The sequence below is a fragment of the Nothobranchius furzeri genome, chromosome 9 (assembly GCF_043380555.1).
Source record: "Nothobranchius furzeri strain GRZ-AD chromosome 9, NfurGRZ-RIMD1, whole genome shotgun sequence".
NCBI classification, from domain to species: domain Eukaryota; kingdom Metazoa; phylum Chordata; class Actinopteri; order Cyprinodontiformes; family Nothobranchiidae; genus Nothobranchius; species Nothobranchius furzeri.
Window position 1 is genome coordinate 46,716,366 of NC_091749.1, and position 25,335 is coordinate 46,741,700.

The 25,335-nt window shown below is 41.2% G+C and overlaps 2 protein-coding genes across 3 annotated transcripts; both read right to left on the reverse strand.

The window, feature by feature from the left end:
* Nucleotides 1-1,006: 1,006 nt before the first annotated feature.
* On the reverse strand, nt 1,007-7,442 carry LOC107381786 (cellular retinoic acid-binding protein 1). Of its 2 annotated transcripts, none has more exons than XM_054732256.2 (4): nt 7,243-7,442; nt 6,334-6,452; nt 5,297-5,410; nt 1,007-1,252 (listed from the first exon to the last, which is right to left on the reverse strand). In XM_054732256.2, the coding sequence occupies exons 1-4, from the start codon at nt 7,310-7,312 to the stop codon at nt 1,202-1,204; spliced, it is 354 nt and encodes a 117-aa protein (XP_054588231.1). In that variant the 5' UTR covers nt 7,313-7,442; the 3' UTR covers nt 1,007-1,201. The 2 variants fall into 2 exon arrangements, with proteins under 2 accessions (XP_054588231.1, XP_015809156.1); XM_015953670.3 differs by having other exon boundaries at nt 6,274-6,452; nt 7,243-7,437.
* A 14,682-nt stretch (nt 7,443-22,124) lies between these two features.
* On the reverse strand, nt 22,125-24,946 carry slc25a44b (solute carrier family 25 member 44b). Its single transcript, XM_015953671.3, has 4 exons — nt 24,793-24,946; nt 23,466-24,133; nt 23,152-23,279; nt 22,125-22,496 (listed from the first exon to the last, which is right to left on the reverse strand). Exons 2-4 carry the CDS (start codon nt 24,091-24,093, stop codon nt 22,305-22,307), a joined length of 948 nt encoding a protein of 315 aa, XP_015809157.1. The 5' UTR covers nt 24,094-24,133; nt 24,793-24,946; the 3' UTR covers nt 22,125-22,304.
* Nucleotides 24,947-25,335: the final 389 nt, after the last annotated feature.

The following is a 25,335-nucleotide window of genomic DNA, read 5'->3' on the forward strand; positions in this document are numbered from 1 at the left end:
CATACATTAACGCGTCAGGCTTCAGGCAGAAGACTTTTCTCAAGAAAAGTCGAACTAAACCATTTTTTACCAAAGGACGTTACTCAGATTTCTTTTTAATTTAAGGAAGAAAGCAAATTTTCAAAGTGATTAGATCTCTCTGTGCATTTCCACCCAAGGTTTTTCAGGCACTGTTAACACAGATGGTTTTAGGATGATTGAATGTAGCTGAGCAACAATTCTCCTCTCAAAAGTGCAGTATATTGTGTGGCTGCTCTTGGAGTACTCCTGTTTTAAGAGTACTTTGAGCGTTCTTGGATCTAAAGTTTGCAAAAGTCGAACCTGTACGACGGGTCCACAAGTTTATTTTTATGCGTCTGTGTTGGTGACAAACACTGGTTGGTAAACAGCTGATCTGCAGTTAAAGGCCTTTAAAAAAAAGCAATAATTTCCTTTTATTTAAGCTATTGGTTGGTTTTTCTTGCTGTACTACGATAGAGGATGCTGTTCTTCCACAATGGAGAAATTTAAACCCAATAATCTTTTTATTGCCTTTGTCTTTCTGCATTTTAGCCAAATTAAAATTAAACATTTTGGATATTTTAGTAAGAGGAAAGATTGAGATCCATCAAACTAAATGCTGGGATCTGATTTTAAAAGTAAACCTCAGAGAAAAATGATGCTGTGAGTTCAGCATACGAGTTCATTTCATAGGCAGGATGGAAGTAAACGAGCTTTCAAGGCCTAAAACTGCCAGACAAGACGTCCATTTTCCTGAAGGCAGCAGTGGGTAACAACCTGCTGCAGACAATCTCTAAATAGTTGAATACCTGGGTTTTTATTTTTATATTTACTGCATTTGTGATAGAAAAACACAAGTCCTGGTGGAGCTGATTGTACATACAGACATCGTTTGTACCTCATTTATTGTGTCACTTCTCTTGACTTTTATGATGTTGTACATGAGTGTTAGTATGGTGTTAAACATTAAACAACCCTTTGAGTAGACAAAAACTCTTTAGACCAGTTCTTTCTGAAGCACACACATTTTTATTCGCTTTGTGACCAGTAAGCAGCAGCAGTTAATGTGTGTGTGTTAAAAACTGCTTCATTTTTGTGATAGAGAAAGGAAAATTAACAACAGAAAAGTGTTGCATAGAGATGCGACACTGTGTGTGTAATGAAGTTTCCCCATGTCGATGGTCTGTTGGTGTGTAGAAGTTTATGCTCGTACATAGATCCGTGTGCAGATCACATCATCCGCTCCAAACAGCTGTAACGAAATGCGAGAGTCAAGAAAATTAAACAGCAGCATCTTGATTGACTATTTTTGTGCGACATATTTGGGTAGATAAGACCTCCTGTGGTAGAGAGCTGGAAGAATAACACGGTAAATTCAAGCAAAACGTTTTATCTGCTTCACATAAGTGGTTCTAGACGTCCATCCATGAAGCTTCAAACTTTAAAACAAGTTTGCACACCCACAAACGTCCCAAAAGACCGAGCGGTCAAACAGTACTGCCTCACCTTCCAAAAACAGTTGTTACTTTATCCCTCACAGACCTCTGTCTAAATGAGATTTGTCTGGGGTTTTCTGTGAAATGTGTGTTTGACATTTCTGTGTGTGATCCAGAACATCACTGACCCAACTGGGCGAGCACATTTCCATGTTGGATAAATCCATGATGACTCCCTTTGGGCCTCGGACCTACATTTAGTCTGAACTTTAGTGGTTGTGTCCAAAATGAATAAATCAGTAGTAAGGGATTATGCATTATTCTCGTACTTTTGTGCTTAAAACCACAGGTAGTTTTATGTTTTAAACAATGGCGAAATTGAATTGCCTCAGTGGCATCTAACATTTGTCAAATTTCTGTGATCTTTAAACATCTTTTGTACGTTCTCGCTGTGTTTGTCTTCTAATTCCGTGTTTGTTTGTTTTTTAAACACAGATAAAGTTTTTCTTTACCTTGCTGACGGTTTTGTTTGCGGCTGCAAACATCTTGCAGCCGTCTCTGTGTTTGCATCAACATGTTTGCAGCCGCAAACGAAACCGTCAGCAAGGTAAAGAAAAACCTTATCTGTGTTTAAAAAAGAACCAAACATGGAATTCAGTGATCTTGGCTTTAGATGTCCACTCCACACAACCTCAGACAGTTGGGCATGATTCATCTCAGATTAGTATTCCTGGTCTTGTGGGGGGTTTTGTAGACCAATTGTAACTCCATGAATAGTCCAGAGATTTATTAGAGTCTCTAGAGAAAAGGGTAGCTCTCCTTCTCATTAACTCTGCAGTAACAGACTGGATCCCAGAGTAATTGAGCTGCGAGGACTCCCATCTGGTGAGTGGTGTGATGCCGCAGGAGACGGTTACTGGAGGGAACAATAAGGACCATTAGCAGTTTTCATCAGTGTGATCAGTAAGGCCAGTTAGGAGCCAACTGGGAGTTAAATATCTCCAACAATGACTTAATCATAACCATCACCTGATTAAAGTCCAACCAGAGACGAGATGATGTGAAACACCTTTAATGAAATGTGGAGGACGTACTTGAGGTTCTTAGTGGTTCACCTTTTGTAAATAATCTGATTTTGTCCAGATGAGGAATGTAAAGGTGTTTTTATCACCACCGTGCAAATGCTGACCAAAATAATTCCAGACAACTGAAATTTTAAACATCTGTATAAAAAAAAGAGAGCGATGTTTTGGTTTCCCTGGAATCCGTCTCAAACCTTTCTCAATTAAATTTCTGCAAATCAGAAGAGCGAGAATGTTTAGAGGGGTTCGTTACCAACTTGCAAGTAAACCACAAACTCATTGAGACCTGGTTCTTTTTTAACACAGCAAATTTGTACCTTTAATTCCTGTTTTGCTCAGTAAAAAAAGAACCAGGTAATGCAGTTGGATGAAGCTCACAAAACGAACGTACAAAAGATGTTTAAATTGAGACCTAACTAAGACACTAGGGGGACTTTAGAAATTCACATTCTCCACACGTGATGATTTGTCACACAAGTGCTGCACAAAATAATTCCATGTGATATCCTCTGATCGTGTTTGCAATTCGATCAGAGATATAGGATTTTATTTGAGTGGCCATTTAAGCAGTTATTTTAGCCATTATCTGAGTTTTATACAACAGTCTTGTTAAATTAAAGGTGCAATATGTAAGAACGAAGAGAGAGCCATCCTGTGGTCAGATTTGGGTACTGCAGCCCATCTTCAAAACAAAAAAGTGACATTTTCTCTCCAGTTCAGACTTTCCTGGCTGTTACCAGTTATAGATCAGTGCCAGAAGATCCGTGATGATGAGTGCATTAATGAGTAGATAAATATATTTCACAGTAATATTGAATTGTTGGTAACTGGAAAAAGTAGCTTGATATTTTCAGAGCTGACTATTTCCCTCTAATTCATTGTTAGCATTGTTAGCCTCTAGCTTTCTTTACCTGATATTATGGTCAAACAAAATAAAGCAGTGGCTAATTCGGAGTTCAAGAAAAAAAACTTATGGGTCACTCCTGTTTATTGGTTTAGATTTTTTACAAATCAATGCTGCCTTTAGGCTAGGCAACCCCGCGGGCATACATGTTGTAAACAAATATTATGTCACCTCTTTTGCCATTTTGAAAAGGGAAAAACTGCCAACCCCAGCTGGCTGAGAGGGCAATCTGTTTCAATGTAACCTTCTTTCCAACATGATGGAGACATTAGACTGGCGTGTGATCATTTCACTGTAATATTGCACCTTTAATCCATTTAAGACAGTCTTTCTAACTCCAAACTAAAGTCACCCTGATGTCTTCAAATTAGAAAAGGCACCAAAAATGGACAACTTTTCATTTAGAAATAATCAACAAGCAGTAGTTTAATAATTACACAAACAGATTGTTCATAACATTTAAATATTACCAGCTGTTAAAGGATACTATTTGTCATTTTTTAAGTTTTGCAACATAACACATGTCACTTATTAAATATTTCAGAGCACATAGCGCTCAGATCATCCAAATCTAAACATCCAAAGAATTAAATCTGTCTGACCTTTGCCTCCTCACTGGTATTAAAAAATGTGTGATCTTCAGTGATCCATTCCCACAGGGCTATCCGATTTCAGTTTATCAGTCCAACACACACACACACACACACACACACACACACACACACACACACACACACACACACACACACACACACACACACACACACACACACACACACCAGATTTTGGTACGGTCAAAGCATTGTTTCATGTCTGAAAACCTGCATTCAGTCTAAATCACAACCCCTCCCTAATGTTCTCCTGATTGCCTCTCTGCAGAGGTGAGTCAGTCTGGGAAGAGATCTCCATCAAAGCCAAGCTGGACATAACCTCATCTCTCAGTCTCTCTCCATCTGGCCGGTAAACCAGAACCAGATGTTTACAGGTTTCTTGCATAGACTTTTTTTTTTTTTTTTTTTTGCAATCCAGGAACTGGAAGCAGAAGTGTTTCTGATGGATCCAAGACGATGGATTGCTATGTGGAATGCAACAACAAACGTGGCAGAGAAACTTTCAATCCATTAAATACTTGGTTCCTCTGTGGAGCCTCAGAAAATGTGTAGCCGTAAAGGTCTTTTGTTAAAGTCTGAAAAGAGATCCACGATACACAGCAAGGATGCTAAATAAATGGCATCGCCACCATTTAATTGGAAACACTACAAAACATAGTTCCAATTCTTTTAGTTTACTGTCATGGCTAGCTGACCTCTTTTCACACTGGAGTGGCCACTGCTACCTCCTCATAACCCCAGTGACCCTGGAGGTTTTCTACCTGAATTAATTTCTGTTAGTTTACAAATGGGTCTTTAATGAGGCCTTTTTCTTTTGGGAAACTCTGATCCAGTCTCGTTAGATTGCCTCCAAACTGCTCGTTTAACTTTTAACCTTTATACACAAACTAAAGCAAACACGTCCTGTTGATTAGACCAGATTTTACAGCAGAGCTGCACTCATCTATATATGATAGGAGGATTCAGTCTTTCTTTTACCAAAGACTCAAGTATAGTTTTCAAAATCTTGAGCTTTTCCTCTAAAAGTGGCTCTTCAGCAATAGCTTAAATCATCCAAGTGGAAAACAAACAGTGATTTCCAAATCTGACACTTTGTGAAGCTTTCAAACATCTGGAGATATTCTGTTCATTTTCTAGCAACTCCACCGGACTTTAGAGGGACATGAAAGCAAATGACAAGCTACTAAAAAAGAGAAGATCTAATAAAGTTTTATCCCTTGTTCCCTCGTCTGTCACTATATTTATAATGACCGTAAACCTCACCAGTATGAGTTCATCCCCCTTCAGCTCTCGACTCCAGAAGGTCTTCGGGCCATTTGCGCTCACCAGAGTCTGTTTACAGTAAATCTTATTTTCTTTCTCCCATGTGGCCAAACTCTGTAAAAAACAAACAATCCACACACACACACATATTTATATACACATATACATACTTTGGTTTTAGTCAGAGGCATGACGTAGTTGGGGGGGTGTGTGAAGTATACAAATGATATGAATAAAATTACAGCCTAGAGGCTCTTTTATGCAATGTCGGGAATGTAAAACCGTCAAGTGCACAGGTGGCAGCGATGGTCAATCACACATTAGCATGTATCAGCAGAGCCAATAGATGAGCTTATGGGTTCTAATGGGAAACAGGCTTCAACACAAACAGTTGTTTTCCACTTGGTCCTAGTGCTCAACCAGTGTCTATTTAATATAGTGTAATATTGTTTTTGGACGGTAAAAAGTGCAGGGGACAAAAATTGGCAAAACTACGTCCATGATCAGATATGTTTTACAGGGAGATGAGGCAGTTTAGGCTTGCTTTTAGCGCCCCCTAGTGTCTGTTTAGTAGCACCAAAAGCAAAACCCATTTCCTCACTGTGTGTTTGTCTTTTTAACACCTTAAACTAACAGCTGAAATGTCTCCCCAGCCTTCATTAGTGTTTACAGGAGTGATTCATCACTACATTAAACAAATCAGCTGTGTTCACGATCTAAAACATGCTGGAGCCAGACAGCAGTGCCAGGTATGTCAGCTCAATTTATTCTATGTCCACAGAGACCAGACCGGCAGTGTGAAGTTGCAAATGTGGTATTCTGGCCAATGAGGATGGAGGGGTCATTTTAGCACATAATAGCTCAGTTAAATTATTTAAAAATATGAAAAAGTTTCATAGTATCCCTTTAAGTTAAACCCCATTTGGGATTTCTTTGCAACATGAAGTATTCCAGCACTGGTTCACATCCTTAGTTACCCTACACTTCCTGCCGTCCACAGTCTCCTCGTTAAACTCCTCGCCAATGAGGAAGTTGACCTCTGTGGTGCGGACTGTGGTGGAGGTCTTGATGTAGAAGTGATCACCGTTCTGTTTTATCTCCACATGGGGTTTGGATGCAGCAGCCACCGCCACTTTCCTCAACATGGCATTCACTCCTGAATCCAACAGAAATGACATATACCAGCACATCAATTTTGAGTGTGTGGGTGGAATAAGACACGCTGTGAAAGTGTTTGGGTTAACAAAAAGAAAACATCTGCTGAGAATCTGTTGTGAAGATGGAGGAGGGAATGTTGCTGTTTGCTTCAACTCTCCTGCAGATTGTGGTAAATAAGGAAGAACTATAAACTTTTTGTCACTTAGTTTAGTTACCATGGAAACAACTGGATGTGAGAGAACTCTGGTCTGCTAACACTCATTGATGTTTTTGTTTAGTTTGTCTGCAATAAAAATGTCTTTTTTTTTCAGAAATAGTTCAGAAAAAGTGCATCTGTGCTGCAGAAACTTCAGTTTACAGCTACCTGCGCTTCCCTTCTCTACTTTAGTAAAAATCAAATGGTCAGTTCTGTCATTTGCATCATTTTCTGATTGTATAAAAATAGAAAGTATCTGTGGAGCCAATTATAATTGAAGTTTATTTTTTATTTTTACCCTGAATTGTTTTGTCTTAATTTGATCATTTTAATGTTCTGATTTGCGTGACTTCTTAACATCCAGAAGAGGTTTGTTAGAAGCCCTCGCGGGTTGCCTAAACACTTATTTCATGTGAATTGTGCAAAATTAAACTAGTAAACTCTGCATGATGTCCTACAATTTAATCCTGACCTCTTTCTACTGAACTGCAAAAGGAAGAAAGATCTGACGTCCGTCTAAATTTAATGTTCATCTTTAGGGAACCGCCACAGTAAAACAACACGAGAGGAAAAAAGTAAGTGTTCTTCTTACCCAAAGCTTTGAGCAGCTCATCGAAATTCTCGCTGCTTTTCATTTTCCAGTTGCCTGTAAAATCAGACATTTCTCTTGGGAGTTTTTTTTATTGTGTCTCCTGTCTTCGGTCTCCCCGGCTGCCTTTCCTTGGGCTGTTTCTCCCCATCTGCCCGTCCATCCCTGCTCTCTCCGCTTTTCCCCGTGTGTAATGATCCAGCACAACAGACCAAACCCCCTCCACCACCTCTCTGCTTCCTCTCAAAGCACACACACACACACACACACAGCTGTGAGACAAACTTATATTTTCTCTATAATCAATTCTCTCCATAGGAGTTATTGTGAAAGTTCAGCTTTTTCGCTTCATTAGAGGAGCTAAATGTGTTTTTCTGTGCATTTTCCTGTTGGGAGCTGGAGAGAGATTAAAAAAGATGCTTTTCTTTTCCTAAAAATCATTCCTTTGTTAAACTGTCTTACTGTTAGAGCCTACTTTAGTCTTATCTGTCTGAAATGTGCACTGGGCTTAACAAGTAAAACAAAATAGACAAAACGTATAAAAATGTTTCATGTTAAGTTAACCTTTGTTACCTTCCACTGTCATTATTACAACAGACATTAAAGTGAAATAATCATTTTAGCATTATTATAAAATAAAAATGCCTGAATTTGATTTTATCTGAAGCTTAAGAAGTCTGAAAGTGTCTGTAGCAAAAAGAAGATTCAACACTTTGCTGCATTTTTATTTTAAATCTGTTCAGAGCGGTGTGGAGCGTCGTCTGTGGTTTTTCTTGTCCTCTGATAAAAGCAGAGGAACATAATGTTAACAGATCTCAAAACCCCACACTAGAAAACCCAGATTTTTCTCTTTGGTTGGAATGTTTGTTTGTTTTTAGTGATGGTTTGAACATTTTAGTGTAGCTTTCAATGGAAATACCACAAATAACCGATGTTTTCTTTACATTTTAGAGATTATAGTTGGTATAAGACCAGAAATCCACTTAATTAACTGTAACTGAACTATTTCTCCAAAGTGAGGTTGTTCAGAGAGAAGAAAGAAAATCTCTTATATGGTGCCTCTCAAGATAAAAATCACGAGGTGCTTCACAAAAACGACAAAAAAATTATATAAAAAGATTTAAAAGTATAATTAAATATTTAATTAAAATGATTAAAAAATATGATTAAAAAATTGTGATAAAAATGTAAGGAAAGGGAGAGAGAAAATGAATGTGAAAGAGGGAAATCAGTGAGCTTAAATTAGAGAGCCAACTGCAGGTAAGACATTAACGTTCCCACTGAAAGCCACTTGTAAATTTGAGAAGTCATTTTGCACCCTGAAGCTGTTCTGGTTCTTTCTACCGAGTTTATTGTTGAGAGGCTCACTTGAGGCTGCAGAATCAAAAGGGCATCTCCCCAAGAAGTGGTCTTCGTGAGAGCTGTGGCTCAGCTGGACCCTACAGCCTCAGGATGATTGAAACTGTTTTTAAATATATAAATTAAGGACCGTCACTTTTGCTCCTCGGCTTCTTCCACATAAAAACTAAAGCAGCTAAAATGTATTTACATATTAAAGACAGAACAATGATGCTCCTTTCTAAGCCTGTTTATCCTAGCTTTGCAAATGCCTAAAAAAACACGTCCCTACGTTGGGATCCTTTCAGCGCCAACCTTTACATCCTGTGAAAACGAGAGGCCCTTCTTCTAACCCCAGCCAAGTCAGATTTGTTCCCTCGCTGACAGATCCTCATCCATCTTTTTGACAAAGTGCCTTCCAGACGCAGCCTGATAATTAATGCGTGGAGCAGAGAAGTGGGCACTCTGTCATCCCACCAGGAAGTGTCAGAAGCTCAAAGAGGGCTCCCCCTGCTCCCCGTTGTGTTCATTCATCAGTAGATTTGCCTGTTGGTCTCTGGATGGTTTAGTTTAGAAAAGAGAAAAGAGCAGTCTGCTGCCCTCTTCAGGAGCAAGAACCTCCCTCACCCTTTCATCTCACTTTTCAACCCTGATTCCAGCTTTTGGCATCAGATTTCTGGAGCACACATCAGCTCTCCCTACACCCATAGCTCCCCGAGGACAGTTTAGGAAGACCTGTTATTGACATTTTGCTAAATGATGCAGCTGAATTAAAATCCACCAAAGCCTTTTTACACATAAGCACATTTCTGTTGTGGTATTGGGTGAGTGGCTGTTGCCCTCTGCAGGTGGGCGTCTCCTGAGCAACGGGCACAGCTGTTGCTGATCTTCCCTCAGAGATTTATGGAGCTGTGGGACATGATTACTCACGTTGGGTAGCTTCTAGCCAAGCCTCTTGTGTTTCAACACTAGTGAATGTGCTTCCAACTTAGAATTATAACCTCTCTTGTGTATTCCTGTCAGGTTTCATATCATCTCTCTTCATCATCATAAAGATCCAGAATCCTCCAATCACCTCGTCCTGCTCTGAGCTCCTCAGTCACCCACCTGTCCACCTACAGCTGCCTCTACCTCCTGGATACCCTCTCTCCGTGCCACTAACTTTTACCAGACCTTCTCTTCCCCATCGGGACCCAACTCCGTTCTCGTAGGGGCGTGTCCAGAGAGTGGCCAGGGGTACTACATGCCACACTTTGAATCTGATTGGCCACCCCAGGTGCCACCCCCACTGAGTTTAGTTTAAACTGACTTTAAATGTCCACAAAAGGTAGCATACACCACTGGTTTCTAGCCAGGCTCACAGATCATTTCATAACCATAGGTGGCACGCATGCATAAACAAGTGCCCAACCCGGGCCACCCAACTTTAAAAGACCTGGACACACCACGGAGCTCTCGGACTCATAAGCTCTTCTTATTCAACCTCCATTATACCATTACTATTACCACTCTGTTTCCAGGCTCACCCCTTTGGATTTGGACGTTTCCCCCCACAACCCGGCTTTATTTTTATGCTAAAGAAATTCTTACTCTAATCTCAAAGCTGGACGATTGAAATGTTTGGACCCAGTTGACCTAAATAATACATTTAAATCCCTTAGACAGGGTATGTGGGTGTAAAGAATAGGTCGTTTACATCTTACGTATGAACCATAAAATGTGAGATTCCATAGAAATATGAAATATCAATCTGATGGATCTTTGAATATTTTTACCAGAAGATCAGAACTTTTTATTGCAGGGATTAAGCGACACTTCGTATTAACTCCGAGGAAAAAGAGAGAGAGTCAGGTTTAAAATAGTTAAGAAATTTAGTTCTACAAAATTTAAACAAGACTAACTTAAACACACTGTGTACTGATGAAACTAAGGTAGTGTGAGAGGTGATGAATGATGATGGTGTGTGTGTGGGATGTTATTCAGAACCAGCGGATCCGGAGAAGCAGTTAGTTCTGAGTGGCAGTGAATGTTTCACTCTAAACTTTAGTAGGAGATTTATAACACACGTGAAACGCCATCTGTCGGTCTACGTACCCCAGGGGAAGCCTCTGTTAGATCCAGAATGCCGAGGTCCTCGTGGACCCTCCTTGGTACCGAAGCCGGTAGAAAAGCAGCGGTGCTGACCAAACTAGTCTTGGAATGCTTCCAGGTCACGACAGGTTATCACTGGCGTCTCCGAGACCCTGAAGTGGTCGTGAGGTTCAGTTTTTATTCTGAAGGAACCGTTGTGTTCAGGTGTCACTTGTTGTAGATCAGTTGGTCCAATGATTGAGTTATGCTGCAGATGGACTTTAACAGACACCGTAGTTGTGACGTAGGAGGTGTTCGTATGTACCACGCGTTCGAGCTACCCGGTTAACATGGCTGTGTAAGTTGCTGAGAGTAACCAGTAAAAGCTCCCATAAACAAATCCTGGTCTCATAACTCATTTCCACATGGTGTCAGAAGACGTCACGGATCTATCGCCAGCCAGCGTCATTTTTTTCTTCGTTTGAACAGAAGAGGAATACAAGTGGCTAACGGACTAGCAAGAGAAAAAATGGCGGAGGGTTTTCGCAGACCAGACCCGCTTGTCTTTGACGGGGACATCGCCGAGAATTGGCGTGTTTTTGAAAGGGAATACGACATCTTTATTGAGGCAGCCCACTCGGGCAAACCTGACAAAACGAAAGCTTATATCCTCCTCAATCTAGCAGGAACAGAAGCTATTGAAAGAGAACGCTCCTTCATCTACGCCGCAGAAATTAGGGCGCCACCCACAGGAGACGGGCAGGCCGGTGCAGTCATTCATCCAGCAGAGTCCAAAGAGGACCCAGACTGTCTAAAAAAGAAATTTCGGGAAATGTGTAACCCACAATACAACAAAATAATGGAGAGACACAAGTTTCATTCCCGAAATCAGAAACAAGGTGAGACTATTGAGTCCTTCATCAGTGATTTGAGAATTAAAGCCAAAAGTTGTCACTTTGGGGATTTAACAGATGAGTTAATCTGCGACAGGATTGTTTGTGGCATAAATAATGACGGCATAAGGAAGGCTCTTTTACGTGACTGTGACTTAACCCTTTCCAAAGCCATTTCTATCTGCCGCATTTATGAAATGACCGAGGAGAACACGAGAGCTCTGACAAAGCAGCCAGCCACGGCGGTGGATGCACTGCAGCCAAGCTCCTCCAGAGGGCGTCCCAGGACAAATTATAAACCTGCGAGCAGGCATGATATGAAACTCATCACAAACTGCAACAATTGTGGAGGAAATCACGCTGCACAGAGAGACAAATGTCCTGCATTTGGCCAGCAGTGCCACAAATGTCAAAAATGGAACCATTACAAGAAATGCTGCAAATCAAAGCCTCTAAATGAAAATCCCAAAAAGAAATGCTTTGTGGGTAAATACCACAACAAACAACCTGTACATCAGCTAGAGTTACAGCAGCCTGACAGCAACAGTGATGACACATTCTATGTGGATGGTGTCGAGCCCGTTGTGGTTGTGGACGATATAAACACCCATAGAGGCAACCGGGATGAAGGATTTGTCACTCTACACATAAGAGACAAGCCTATTGAAATGAAAATCAACACTGGAGCTAAATGTAATGTAATGGCAAAAAGCACATTTCTCCAGCTGTCTGAGGGACAAATTTTGGAATGCAATAAAACTGCAAACCTAGTGGCCTTCGGGGGCAGCAAGATCGAAACAGCTGGTTTTGCCACACTTCCCCTATCACTAGATGGACAGCTACACACACTACCATTCTTCCTTGTGGATCGTGATGTTGTGCCACTACTGGGATTTCGAGCATGTGTACGCCTAGGACTTGTCACACTGAGCCATCATGTCCACCAAGTCGGTACAGAGACTAACAGTGATTTTATCGACACTGTCCATGACCAGTACAGTGATGTGTTCGGTGAAGAGCTTGGAGAACTTCCAATAACATACTCCATGACCCTGGACCCTGAAGTGCAGCCTGTTGTCCGGCCAGCACACCGCATTCCTATAGCAATGCAGGCCCGAGTCAAAACGGAGCTCGATAATATGACCAGTAAAGGCGTAATTGCAGCAGTCTCAGAGCCCACAGACTGGGTTTCATCATTGGTGGTAGCGCACAAGAAAGACAAAGAAGAGATAAGGCTGTGCATTAATCCCAAAGACCTAAACGCTGCTTTAAAGAGACCACACTACCCAATGCGCAGCGTTGAGGAAGTTGCCACCCAAATGGCAGGTGTAACGCTGTTCTCAGTACTTGATGCAAAGAGTTCATTTTGGCAGATAAAGCTCGACCATAAGTCATCACTGCTAACCACATTCAGTACACCCTTTGGGCGCTATAGGTTTCTACGCATGCCATTTGGCATAAATTCAGCGAGTGAAGTTTTCCAGCGCTCAATGGAGCAATTATTCGCCGGCTACCCTTGTGCAATCATAGTCGACGACATCATCGTGGGAGGTCGTGATGCTGCAGAGCACGACGCAAATCTAAAGAAGGTGCTCGATCGTGCACGAGAGATTAAACTCAGGCTAAACCCCCACAAATGTAAGTTTCGTCTTGACCAAGTTTGTTACGTGGGACATCTGTTCACAAAAGAAGGTCTCAGGGCTGATCCCACAAAGACTGAAGCTATCACGAACATGCCAGTTCCCCAGGACTCCCTGGCCGTACAGCGTTTCCTTGGTATGGTTAACTACCTGGGAAAGTTCATCCCAAATCTCAGCAGCATTGCAGCACCGCTTAGACACTTAACACACAAGGACACCGCCTGGTGTTGGCTCCCACAGCATCAACAGGCATTTGAAAACCTCAAGTCCTGTTTAGCTAGCGCACCAGTCCTGTCATATTTTGATGTAAAACAGCCGGTGATTTTAACCTGTGATGCTTCACGGTATGGACTGGGTGCTGCATGTCTGCAGGGTGCAAAGCCAGTAGCGTACGCGTCCCGCACGCTCACAGACACCGAAACACGCTACGCACAAATCGAAAAAGAACTGTTGGCAGTTGTGTTTGCGTGCACCAAGTTCAGAGATTACATATATGGGAAACCCATAACGGTTGAAACAGACCATCAGCCCCTCGTTACAATTCTAAAAAAGCCAATCCACACTGCCCCAGCTTGCCTAGAAAGAATGTTACTGCAGTTACAAGCTTATGACATAAAGCTGGTCTACAAGAAGGGCAAGCACATGTACCTTGCAGACACTCTGTCGCGAGCCCCAAGCAGCAGTGTTTCCCGAACACAAGGTGAAAACAATGACTTCGAAGTGATGTCTCTCAGCTACATCTCTACAGCCAGGTTGGAGGAGCTACGAGCTCACACAGCAAGGGACCAAGTCCTGCAAACTCTAACCTCGGTGATTCAGAACGGCTGGCCCAACAAAGACCGTCAGGTTCCGCTTTCCGTGCGTCCATTCTTTCCATACAGAGAAGAGTTGATTGTGGAGAATGGTGTTGTTGTTAAAGGTCAAAGAACTGTCATCCCCGACTCCCTGCAACATGAATACATAAGCATCATGCACAGAGGTCACCCAGGCTTAGAAGCCACAAAGCGCAGAGCAAGAGGCACTGTATTTTGGCCGGCAATGAACAAAGACATAACAACAAAACTGCTCTCCTGCTCAGCATGCAACAGCACCCGACCGCACCAACAGAAGGAACCTTTAAAACTACATCCGGTTCCTACCCTGCCTTGGTCTACAGTCGCCACAGACATGTTCGAGTGGCATGGACAAGAGTACATGGTGCTAGTCGACTCCTACTCAGGCTGGTTCGAAATCGACCGTCTCCAGGACACATCTTCGGCAGCTGTGATCACCAAACTGAAAAGACATTTTTCAGTCCACGGGGCACCCCACACCCTGATTTCTGACAATGCAAGACAATACACCAGTCAGCGTTTTAGAGAATTCGCTCAGCAATGGGACTTTGTCCATGTAACCAGCAGTCCAGAATACCCACAGTCTAATGGACTAGCTAAAAGAGCCGTTCGCAGCGCCAAGCTTTTGATGGAAAGATCTCATAGAGATGGGACAGACGTTTTCCTCAATCTTCTAAACATCAGAAATGTTCCACGTGATAAAACGCTGGGATCACCTGCAGAACGTCTAATGTCCAGGCAAACCCGTTCGACTTTTCCTGTCAACACCACACTGCTGGAACCGGCCCCAAAGGACGCTGAGCTGATCAGCGTGCAACTCAAAAAGAAAAGGCTCATCCAGAAGCAGTACTACGACTCAACAAGCCGCCCATTGCCACCACTCACGGAGGGTCAAGTCGTCAGGTTGCAGGCTACTAAGGGACACTATCGCCTTGGCACGGTGAAGGAGGTGTGCAGCGAACCACGCTCCTACATCATCGAATCTAATGGAGGAACCTATAGGAGAAATCGTCGCCACATCCTACCCGTTGCAGAGCCAACACCACCCCGACAGGTCAGCCCTGCACGTCTCTGCCCCCATCCCGCTGATCCTGCCACACCGAACACTCCTTCCCCCGCTCTAGGACCCCAGCAGACACCTCCACCAGTTGGAACGCCCACTCCCCATTCCAGCGTGCCACAAGTTCCTGCAGTTTGCTCTTCCACCGAGATATCACACAGTAATGCTCCCTATGTGACACGCTCAGGCCGCATTTGTAAGCCTAACCCCAAGTACAATGTTTAAAAAAAAAAAAAGAAAGAAAAAACAAAAAAAAATGGAAGGTGATGTATTAATGCTACGTTGATGGTTCTTATCTATCCAGTATTCAGTTGTGATGTCAGACAACCAGATTCATGTTTATGTTCCTGGACATTTGGGTTTGATTAAAAAAAAAGAAAAAAAAAAGTTATAAGAATGTTATAAGGGTTTGAAAAAAAAATGTTACAAGACTTTATTAGTTAATCACCAATTAATGTTCAACACCATTTCACATCTCCTACTTTGTAAAGTGATTTGGATTGTGGGTCATTAGTATTTAATTTTGTTATACATAGCATATTTTGATTTTCATTGATGGTAATAACTAAAAGGAGAGGATGTAGATCAGTTGGTCCAATGATTGAGTTATGCTGCAGATGGACTTTAACAGACACCGTAGTTGTGACGTAGGAGGTGTTCGTATGTACCACGCGTTCGAGCTACCCGGTTAACATGGCTGTGTAAGTTGCTGAGAGTAACCAGTAAAAGCTCCCATAAACAAATCCTGGTCTCATAACTCATTTCCACACTTGTGACAGATTTTATCCAGCTTGTTCGAGGTTCTTTTTGGCTGAAGAGGAAGTCCGGATGGCCTGTCCGAGACTTCTCTAGAACGCTTGAACTCAAGAAAAGGTGGCATGGGATAGTTTTTATAATTGTCATATTTTGGTTTACTGGCGAATCAGAATTTGACATGCCAAAGAGGGTTTATACAAACACCACAGATAACCACATCTAGCCCCAGAATGCGAAGGTTCTGATTGGGTCAGACAAAAGGAAATGTGTCGTGTGGCTTTAGCATTACGTGTCATTAGTGTCTAATGTAAATGTCCAGGATTATAATTACTTGTAAAATACTACTGATCACAGGATTATAATATCAAGTAATAACATTGTCATTTCACAGATTGATTGAACATTGGGCTCACATTATTTTTGGTAATAACAAAGTTGTTAATTATGTATTTATCAGAATAGTTCTTGTCTTCGCTTGGTAAAGCAGTTCAGATGAGCAGAGTGCATGAGAGACCTTGACCACTATCTCATGTAGATTAGGCTGTCAGAGACTTTATGTCTCTGCTCGAGCAGACACAGCAGATCATGACCTTTAGGTCAAAAACAGGACATTCATGACGCTACATGGGTATCAACCCAAATGTCAGATTATAAGTAACTAAATTAAAAGATTATAAATTAACCAGTAACTGAACAGAAATGCAGTTTTTTTTACTGTTTGTTCTTAATCTAAATAAACTTTTACAAGAGTTATGTAGTAGAAACACTTCCTCTAAAAATGTATTTCAAACACTGTTTTGGCAAACAACAAAACTCTGGTTTCCAACTGCGTTTAGAAAAAGAAGGGACGATGGGGAGTTTCTGCTCTCCTGTATCTGAAATCTGGTACTACGCATTTGCTCTTTTTTAGCCATTTGGAAGACTAAGGTTTAGCCTTCTTATTAATGGTGCAGTATGTAAGACTGTAGTGAGACTTTCTGTGAGAAAATCCCAAAAGCGTCTAATGTTTCAGTGATTTAGGAAGGAAGGTTATAATATACTGGAACATATTTCATATCCAGCTGACTGTGGGGATGGTCAGTTTTTCTCCTTTCAAAACAAAGGAAGGATGGACGTAACTACTGTTTACCATCAGTGTGGGGTTGCCGTGTCTCCTGCAAGCAAATACTGCAGCGCTGACAGTAGGGCTGCCACAAACGACTATTTTAATGGTTGACTAATCACCAGTTTTGTTAATGATTGGTTGACTAATTGTGTCATGTATAAAAGTATAGCTTATTGCAGCAGGATGCTCTAATATACCAGCACTAGTTATGTGCCATTTAATAATAAAGACAGCTGATCAAACAACTTTCAATTAACTTTGTAACCTGTTAATGCAAATGCTCCAGTCAGATGGACGTAAGCACCTAAAACCAAAAATAAATTGTACACAAAAATGACTTGTATTCACAAATGTATTTAGCTAAAATGGTCACTTTTTTCTTTGTAACAAAAGTTTGAAGAGGAGCACTTTTTAACACTGTAGGATGAAATAAATCATTAGTGTTTGTAACATTAGAGTAAATACACGGCATACATACGTGCTCTAAAGGTAACAAAATCACCATCATTCCTGTTGTTGCCACACCTATGAATACTAGTAACTCTCTGTTGATGTTAGCAGCTAACAAGAGGTAATGAGCTTACAGAGGCGACTCTTTGTTCTCCATCACATCAAGCTTCCTTTTTGCAATTTCATTTTGATGACGGCCAGCAAAAATCTCTAGTTGTTTAAAGCGGGTGCATATTTGCTAATGATTTTTTTTGTTTTGTAAAAGATTGATCTATTTTAATCATTACTTTAGTAAAAGATCCAGTGATCAGTAAGAGTTTATTTTCTATCTGCTCACTTTCATTCTACTATGGACTGAATTGGTATGTTCATGTGTTTTTTTTAATGTTTAGAATGAAATAAATATGAAAATAAGTTCTTAAAGGGACTTTACGGAGTTTTGAATTTTTATGCTCGCGATTGCCCCCTCAGGCCAAAAGCATAATGGCAGCTTAAATAGTAGCCTCGTGCACGAGGCGCACATGCTGTACGTGCACACTCCTTAACAAAAATACTGTGTGTGTGTGTGTGTGTGGCCCAGAGGACAGAGGACAGGAGAACGTGCAGCTAATTAATTAAATAATCTGGTTCTGTACCTCTCTCTTCAGCACAGCTGACAAAGGTTTAAGATGGGTCAGTCCTCCTGCATGCTCAGACCACTCCCTTCCCTTGCTTGAAAAATTGTTCCAAAATGAAAGTTGAACCCACATCTTTTTTATCTGTGAATTCAAAGCTGTTCGGCGAGTCTCAAATAAAAATTTGGGCATCTTATTGTAAAAAAATATACCATTAATGTAAAAAAAGAAATGTTAAATAAACTATGTTCACATCCATAATCAAACCCAGGTCTACTGCACAAGAGTCCAACATTTAACCAGGTGAGCTACAGCACCAATGATGTCTTTGGCGTCTGTAATATTTATATCCTTAATTACAGCTAAAACAACGTTCAAAGAACGGTTAGGCGCGAAAATGGCTATTTTGTTGCTAATTTGCAGGAAATATCTAGAAGAAAGTAGCTAAAGGTCCTCGGAAGTGTAGCTAGGTTCATCACTAGGCGTTAGGAACAGCGACAAAGTCGCTGAGTTGGCTCTGCCTCACTCTCTGCTGCTAAAGCCACTGATAGCAAATGCTACCGGCGATGCCTGAGCGTGAACGCTCATGAAGCAGCCTGCTCGACCCGAGCATCTCTTTTTCTGTAATTTTACAGAAAAACAGGCAACCACAGTTACAATGCCAGGGCTCATTCTACAGGACCAAGGCATTGCAGGAGAATGTATGAAGAAGAAATGTATTATTTCTATACATGTTTTGGCTGTCAAACTTCCATAATGCCCCTTTAATCTTTCTTTTTGTCTCCTTGGGAATATTGTTAACGTGAAGGATGAGGAGTAGAAACAGAAGGAGTTACATTTATCAAGTTAAAAGAGTTACATAGTAGAAACACTTGCTCTGTACTTTTGCTTTGGCACCACGGGGACTCTGCACCTTCCTCTGGCAACAAACAAACCAACACACACAGGGAAGATGGGGAGTTGCTGCTCTCCAGTGTCTGAAAGCTGGTACTACACTTTTGTATTTTTTAATCACTTTAGAGAATATTTAGCCTCCTTATTTTAATAATACTTAAAAATATCTTTGTTGTAGCCAACTGCTAATAACTCCAGCTATAACAGATAATTAAAGTAGATTTTGTTGGGTTTTAATAAAGTACTTTGTCTAAGTGAAGACCTGGCTTTCCCATTATTTAGACTAATTATGCTGTTTACTCTAATTTAAATAGTGAATAATTTAGGTGATAAGATTTATTTTGAAGGAATCCACAGGAAGCACATTTGAGTTTTGTATCGTTTAGCTTTAAGAACAATGCCTGTAGTAATAGCTTTGGTCCAGCAGAGGGCAGAAAAATCCCTACCTCCTTCAGAGGCCTCCATAAACCCCAGAGTGTGGTCCTGACCTGTCCTGTAGATTATATGTTGGAAAGGGTTACGGTTATTTCAGTTCTATAGAAGTTTCATTTGTAAAGTTACCCCACTCTTATTTTGGTGGGCCAGTTTGTGACGTCACTTCCTGTACAGCCGTTTCCTCCATTGTCCAGAGTAGGTGTGTAGGACAAGTAGTTCATACTTTGGTACCAGGTAGTACTCGAGGTACTTAGTATGTATGTATAGGTGGCCTAGTGTCCTTTTTCCCAAATACCGTTTTATCCCATCTCAAACACGGCACGTTGAGCTTTTTGTACGTAATTTGATGTACAATTACTGAAAAAGTACACAGTAAAAGTAGTTCATACTTTGGTACCAGGTAGTACTCGAGGTACTTAGTATGTATGTATAGGATGCTTAGTGTCCTTTTTTTAAAACATAACTATCCTTTATCAAAAAGGCACATTTAGCAGCTCTGTGTCATTCTGATGTCAGCCCATTCTGTCGCTCATCTCAGCTCCACAGCGAGATGGGCGTTACCGTAAACTACCGTATAAACGCGCACTTCAATTGTAGGTGCGGCTCACTTGACCGCAGTCTCTACTCCCATTCAAATAATTTTGACGCGATTATCCAACGTTTTTTTCCACAGTATTGCGACACCCCCAGGTATCCTCCCTCTAACAATACTGCTGGAAAAATCTGTAGTATATTCACCCGCCCCAAAAAAGAAATTATTAAAAGTTACGGTTCAGCTTTGAGAGGTCCTGCTGCACTAAAAATGTCTCTTGCAAACAGAATATCACAGTCAGTTAAAAGGTGATCAATGACCTGTCGATGAGCTTTATCTCTTATCACTGTTTCCGAGCCGAAGCCCGCGACAGTTATAAGACAGAACTCATAAGTTATCATTTTTCCACCGCAGAAGCTCCATTTCTCCATTCCTTTGTGTCATTCAGCTCAATTCTGTCATGCCCAGCTCACCTGGGCTCAAAATATCGCCGAACAAAAGCCCCTTCAGGCCAGAGATCCGGATTGTACATCTCCTTCACATCATTGCATTCAACAGAAACTTTAAAGGAACTGAAACGTTTATAAACAGTTTCTATTCAGATTTCAGATTCAGATTTCAGATTTATTGGCCAAGTAAAATTACATTTACAAGGAATTTAATTATCCTTTTACAGCTAATGTCTTGGCCGAGCTTTTCTTTCAGATACAGAGATAGTCAATTCGTCGACATCGGGTGAGAATCTGGAAGCAAAAACACTCACCAGCTTGGTTGTAACCATTCTAATGTTGTTCACTACTCCCGTTCCAGCAATAGACCTAGTCCCAGGTCTCTGCACTTTTCCAGGAGCTGCAGGACGCCGTAGGGAAACAGTATAGAGGTCCATAATTCTACAGTCAATAAAAACGCAAAACTGTCTCTCCGTGACACACACACACACCATAAAAAATAAGTGAACAGACTTTTCTGCTTAACCCTCCCACTGTCCTTTTGGGTGACCCCTCCAGGGCAAGGGATGGTTGAGCAGTGTTGGTTAATCCCTCGGGGCCGTCGTGGCAGGGGTTAGGTGGTTCTACCTCCTCAATAATAAAAAAAAAAAAAGTGGGGTCCATTGGACCTCATTAGGAACACAAGAGGGTAAAGGTTGCTAAATCTTTTTCTGTTAGAGTAAAAACAAACAGTTTGTTAAACATTTCACGTGTTTTACTGATTAAACCAAAATGGAGACACACGAACAACAGTAACAAAATCACAGGTGTCCTGTTTGTGTCAAGTCTGATCAACAACTGCGGGCTAATCACAAAATCACAACACCTTTAGTGATACAGAGAGCTGTGCAAAGACAATGTCAGTAAATATAACAAGAGTCTGTAGTCTCATCCCCTCCACAGCTCAACAGTGCTTCAACATAATCCACAGAAAGGGCTGGTTTTAATCCTGGAACAAACCAACTCAGCCAGAGACGCACTTATTATTCTTACCGGTGAAGAGATAGCATCACCTCTACATATAAAACTTAAACATTTCCTACAAACTGAGCTTCAATCTCACTCTCTCACTTTTTAATGTTCTTCCCTAAAACATTTTAAATATTCACACAAAAGCAGCAAACTTCAAGAGCCATAATTTTTATAAAAGAGAAACAGTGCGACTCTGAAATGAAGGAAATTGTGTTTATCGAGCTAAAAACGTACAAACCCCACAGACTAGAGAGAAGGACATTAGGCAGAGCTCCTCGCATCATGCACACAACAGGTATTATTGCACTCAAACATTTACCGTCCTTGCTGCTGTCCTCCGTCTAAACTACTCTGCAGGTTTTACACAGAAATACTAACATTCTCTCCCACCAGCAAAATGAATCTGACATTTTCAGCCAGCATGATGGCTACAATTACAGAATAAATCTGAATACTAAAAGAAAAAGTTTGATTACATTTTAAATGGATTGGATGTAGATACATTTGTGATTTTATCATAAAAATACATAAATTCTCACTCTGGGCTCTTTGAAACATCAAAACAAGCAGCTGATTGTCCAGAACTCACCAGAATAAAGACAAGCTTTTAAAAAGGCCACCGAAAGCCCGTTTGGCATAAAAATAAAGTCGCTGTGCCGCCGTTCACACACTCTGCTCAAAGCATCTATAACTGAAATCAAAGGACTGAAGCTCTCAGGTTTGTTTTTGTTTTAACAACTTTGCTTCTCTGCTTTTGTTTGTGCACCAAACAACTACAAACCTGTTAAGCAGCAGCAGACCCAAACAAAACCTTGTTGTGTGTTTTTAAGTTAGAAAATGTAAGTGGTTTAAAGAAACTGCATGTTCCCACACTTCTTTTAACATCAGAGACAAAAATCTACCTTCATCCTGTGCTTTCCCACTAAGAGATGAAGGTTAAAAATGGCACGTGGTCCACGTGTGCTGCTGCCTCCTCAGGTACGGTTTACCAGTGTCTGGAGTCCACCAGCTCAGGACGCAAGCTCAGCTTTTTCAGCGTCTCATAGCCCACCACCATGACGATGGCGGTGGGTGTGGAGGAAATGATGCGTGCCGACAGTCCTTTGGTCAGTCCCCACGTGCCCTCCTCTTTGATCAGCTGTTTGAATGTCTCAATGACCGAGGTCCTCCCTTCAACCTAAACACACATTGTCAACATTTAGAATCACAAACCAGCACATGCCTGTCAGAATTTTAAACATCGAATCCTTTTTAAAGCTTCAAACTGCTTATAATGTCCTCATTAAGTCAGAAATGAAATACAATTCTTTATTCAGGTTCCAGACACGTTTTCCCCTCAGACAGGGTATCTGCAGGTTTAAGGGAGCCAAATTTAAGACTTTTTAAGACCTTTTTAAGGCCACGTTGACCAAATTTAAGCTATTTTTTAAAATAAAATTTTAACTATAATTTCCAGCTATTGCCTGGAACTGTTGCGAACGTGGGATTAGCCATCCAGTTACCATAAAAGTTGCACGTCCCCATGTTGCAATCTCCCACTAGCTTAAACAGCTAATGTGCTCATCTAAAAAAGCCCCCTTTCATAACCAACTGAATGTGTATGGTTCCGCTTACGCCAACGTCGTACACAAAAAATGCTGAACTCTAACTAGAAATTCATGAAAATTGAAATAAAATAATCTTGTTTATTGGGTCTTTGGTAATTTAAGACCTTTGGAAACTGTATTTAAGGATTATTAGTAATTTTTAAGGCCTTAAATTTGGAAAAGCAAATTTAAGACTTTTTAAGGACCTACGGATACCCTGCTCAGAGGAACAAACACAGAACGGACCTGTACTCTGGCTCTGACTACGTCCATGGGGTTGGTGACAGTTGAGGCAGTGGCAGCAGCTAAAGGTCCAGCCATGGCTTGAAGGATCAGATGAGGGCAGTCACTAGGAGCCAGCTTAGAGAGTTGCTCTGTTGAACACAGCAGATACTTTATAAGCACACTGAATTCTCCCTACATGTGCTAAAACAGAGGGACACATAACCACACTACTCAAATATTCAGATAATCCTTTTGATAACCGATTTAACATTTCCTCAGCTACACTGACTGAGCTTCAAGCAACTGTTGAAACAAAACATGAGGCAGGTGCCTACCAGCATAGAAGTGATAGAAAGGCCACCAGACTGCACTGTTTGGGATGTAGGTGAGTAATGAAGCCACATATCCCCTGTAGAAGCCTCTGAAGCCATCGGCAGCAAAAATCTGGGCCATAATGTTCCTGGTTTGTCCAAAAAACCTTTTAGGCTTTCCAGTTCCAGAGTCAGAAGTCAGGCGAAAGCGGGTGAGATGCTGCCCCTGGCCCTGCATCATAAGCTGCTGAGACACAACATCTATGGGCACCGTGATGCTTTGGGCGACCAGGGAAGCAGAGCCTCCTGCCACAAGCGACTTGACAGTATTATCCTCCGAGTACTGCGACACATACTTCCTAACCAGCTCATACGTGGTTATGTAGGCCTGGCCTGAGATGAGTGTGAAGGTGTTAACCATGAAACCGCGATAGAGGCCTCGGACGCCCTCCGCCCGCAGAATCTTGAAAAAGGCATCAAAGGTGCCACTGTAGAAGGATTTCCCCCTTTGTACCTGTAACCGAGTGCGGATCAGTGTAGCTGGGTAGACCGTGGCCCGGATGGTCATCGTCATGAATATCCCAAAAGAATAGAACTTCCTTTTGTCAAGGTCCTCCCACTCGATGATCTGGATATTCCTTTTCTGCTGCATCCTGCCAGCTGTTGGTGACCCTTCATCAGACTCTTTCCTCCTGACAGCATAAAACAAAAGAGTAAATAATCAGTCAAACATTATTTATAAAGCACTTACTGCGAGTTAAATCAGAACTGAGAACTTTGTCACCAGCAGAAGAGAAAAAACAGAACAGCCAGTGAAAGGGGTTCGACAGGAAGGAGTGTGGTATTAGGAAAACTGATAAACCTGAATAATATTAGTTTATGATCATAAATGCACATGTTATTTAAATCTGAGTGACGGTGTTTGATCTGTCAGTGACAACACTGGTGGAAGTGTTTCTTCAATGTTTCACCATCTCTGGTTGCCCGTGAAACGTGGTTCAAAGGTCATGATCGGCTAAAGGTAGCATTACGGATCTTAATTTGTTTTAATCAAAACAATGTTTTTAGAAAAAGTTGTTTCACTGATGTCGCATTTCTACGCAGAAACTTGATAACAATGTCAGAAATGACTCCAGGCAACACGACGCTCCCAAGCCGGTAACGGAAACCATTCAATTTTACTCTAAAATGGATTTTTAAAAAGCGGGGTCCTACCGGTAGCAAAACAGCGACGTTTTTAATAAATTGTGTCATTTTACCACCAGCTGACGCCAGGCTAACTTGTACTCGCTTACACTGAGCTAGCTCAAAATTAGCATTACTTAATCAAACAACATTAATAAGCCCTTACCTCTCCGGATAAATTTTGTTTTATCTCTAAGACATATCCTGATTATAAGTATGGTCAACTCTCCGCGGTCACAGGCGTCTGGAACTCTGTACTACTGATTGACTAGTGAAGTTTCACCAGACGACGATAACCTCTTTACACTTCCTGCTCTCATTCAAACGCCATGCTGCTTAATCAACCAATCACGCGCGACAGTTCTTCTTCTACTCATTTCTGGCGGTTGTCAAACGGATAGTTGCATTAGCGCCACCAACTGGGTGTAATTGTTTTCAATCTTCAATACGAAACACGAGAAATGTATTTAAGCGATTTTTAAATGCTGCTCTCATTGTTTTAATGTTAAAAATGTAAATTTCTACCATTTAATTTTAAGGTTTCAGTAAACGCTTTACAACTTTAAAATAAACTGTTTTGTCTATTTTTCGAATTGTTCCCTTTACCAGGTCACTCATTATAGCTCACATATGTTCTATCTGACAGTATATCTATTGTTTCACACTGCAAGAACTTTATTTAGTAAATTTACAAAAAACATGGCATTTT

Coding starts and splice junctions, on each gene's coding strand:
- LOC107381786 (XM_015953670.3), bottom strand. CDS start 7,312: ATGTCTGATTTTACAGGCAACTGGAAAATGAAAAGCAGCGAGAATTTC. Junction 6,453..7,242: donor TGAGCTGCTCAAAGCTTTGG/GTAAGAAGAACA, acceptor TGTTGGATTCAG/GAGTGAATGCCATGTTGAGG. Junction 1,253..5,296: donor AGGGGGATGAACTCATACTG/GTGAGGTTTACG, acceptor ATTTCGTTACAG/CTGTTTGGAGCGGATGATGT.
- slc25a44b (XM_015953671.3), bottom strand. CDS start 24,093: ATGCAGCAGAAAAGGAATATCCAGATCATCGAGTGGGAGGACCTTGAC. Junction 23,280..23,465: donor TTTCTATCACTTCTATGCTG/GTAGGCACCTGC, acceptor TGTGTTCAACAG/AGCAACTCTCTAAGCTGGCT. Junction 22,497..23,151: donor TAGTCAGAGCCAGAGTACAG/GTCCGTTCTGTG, acceptor ATGTGTGTTTAG/GTTGAAGGGAGGACCTCGGT.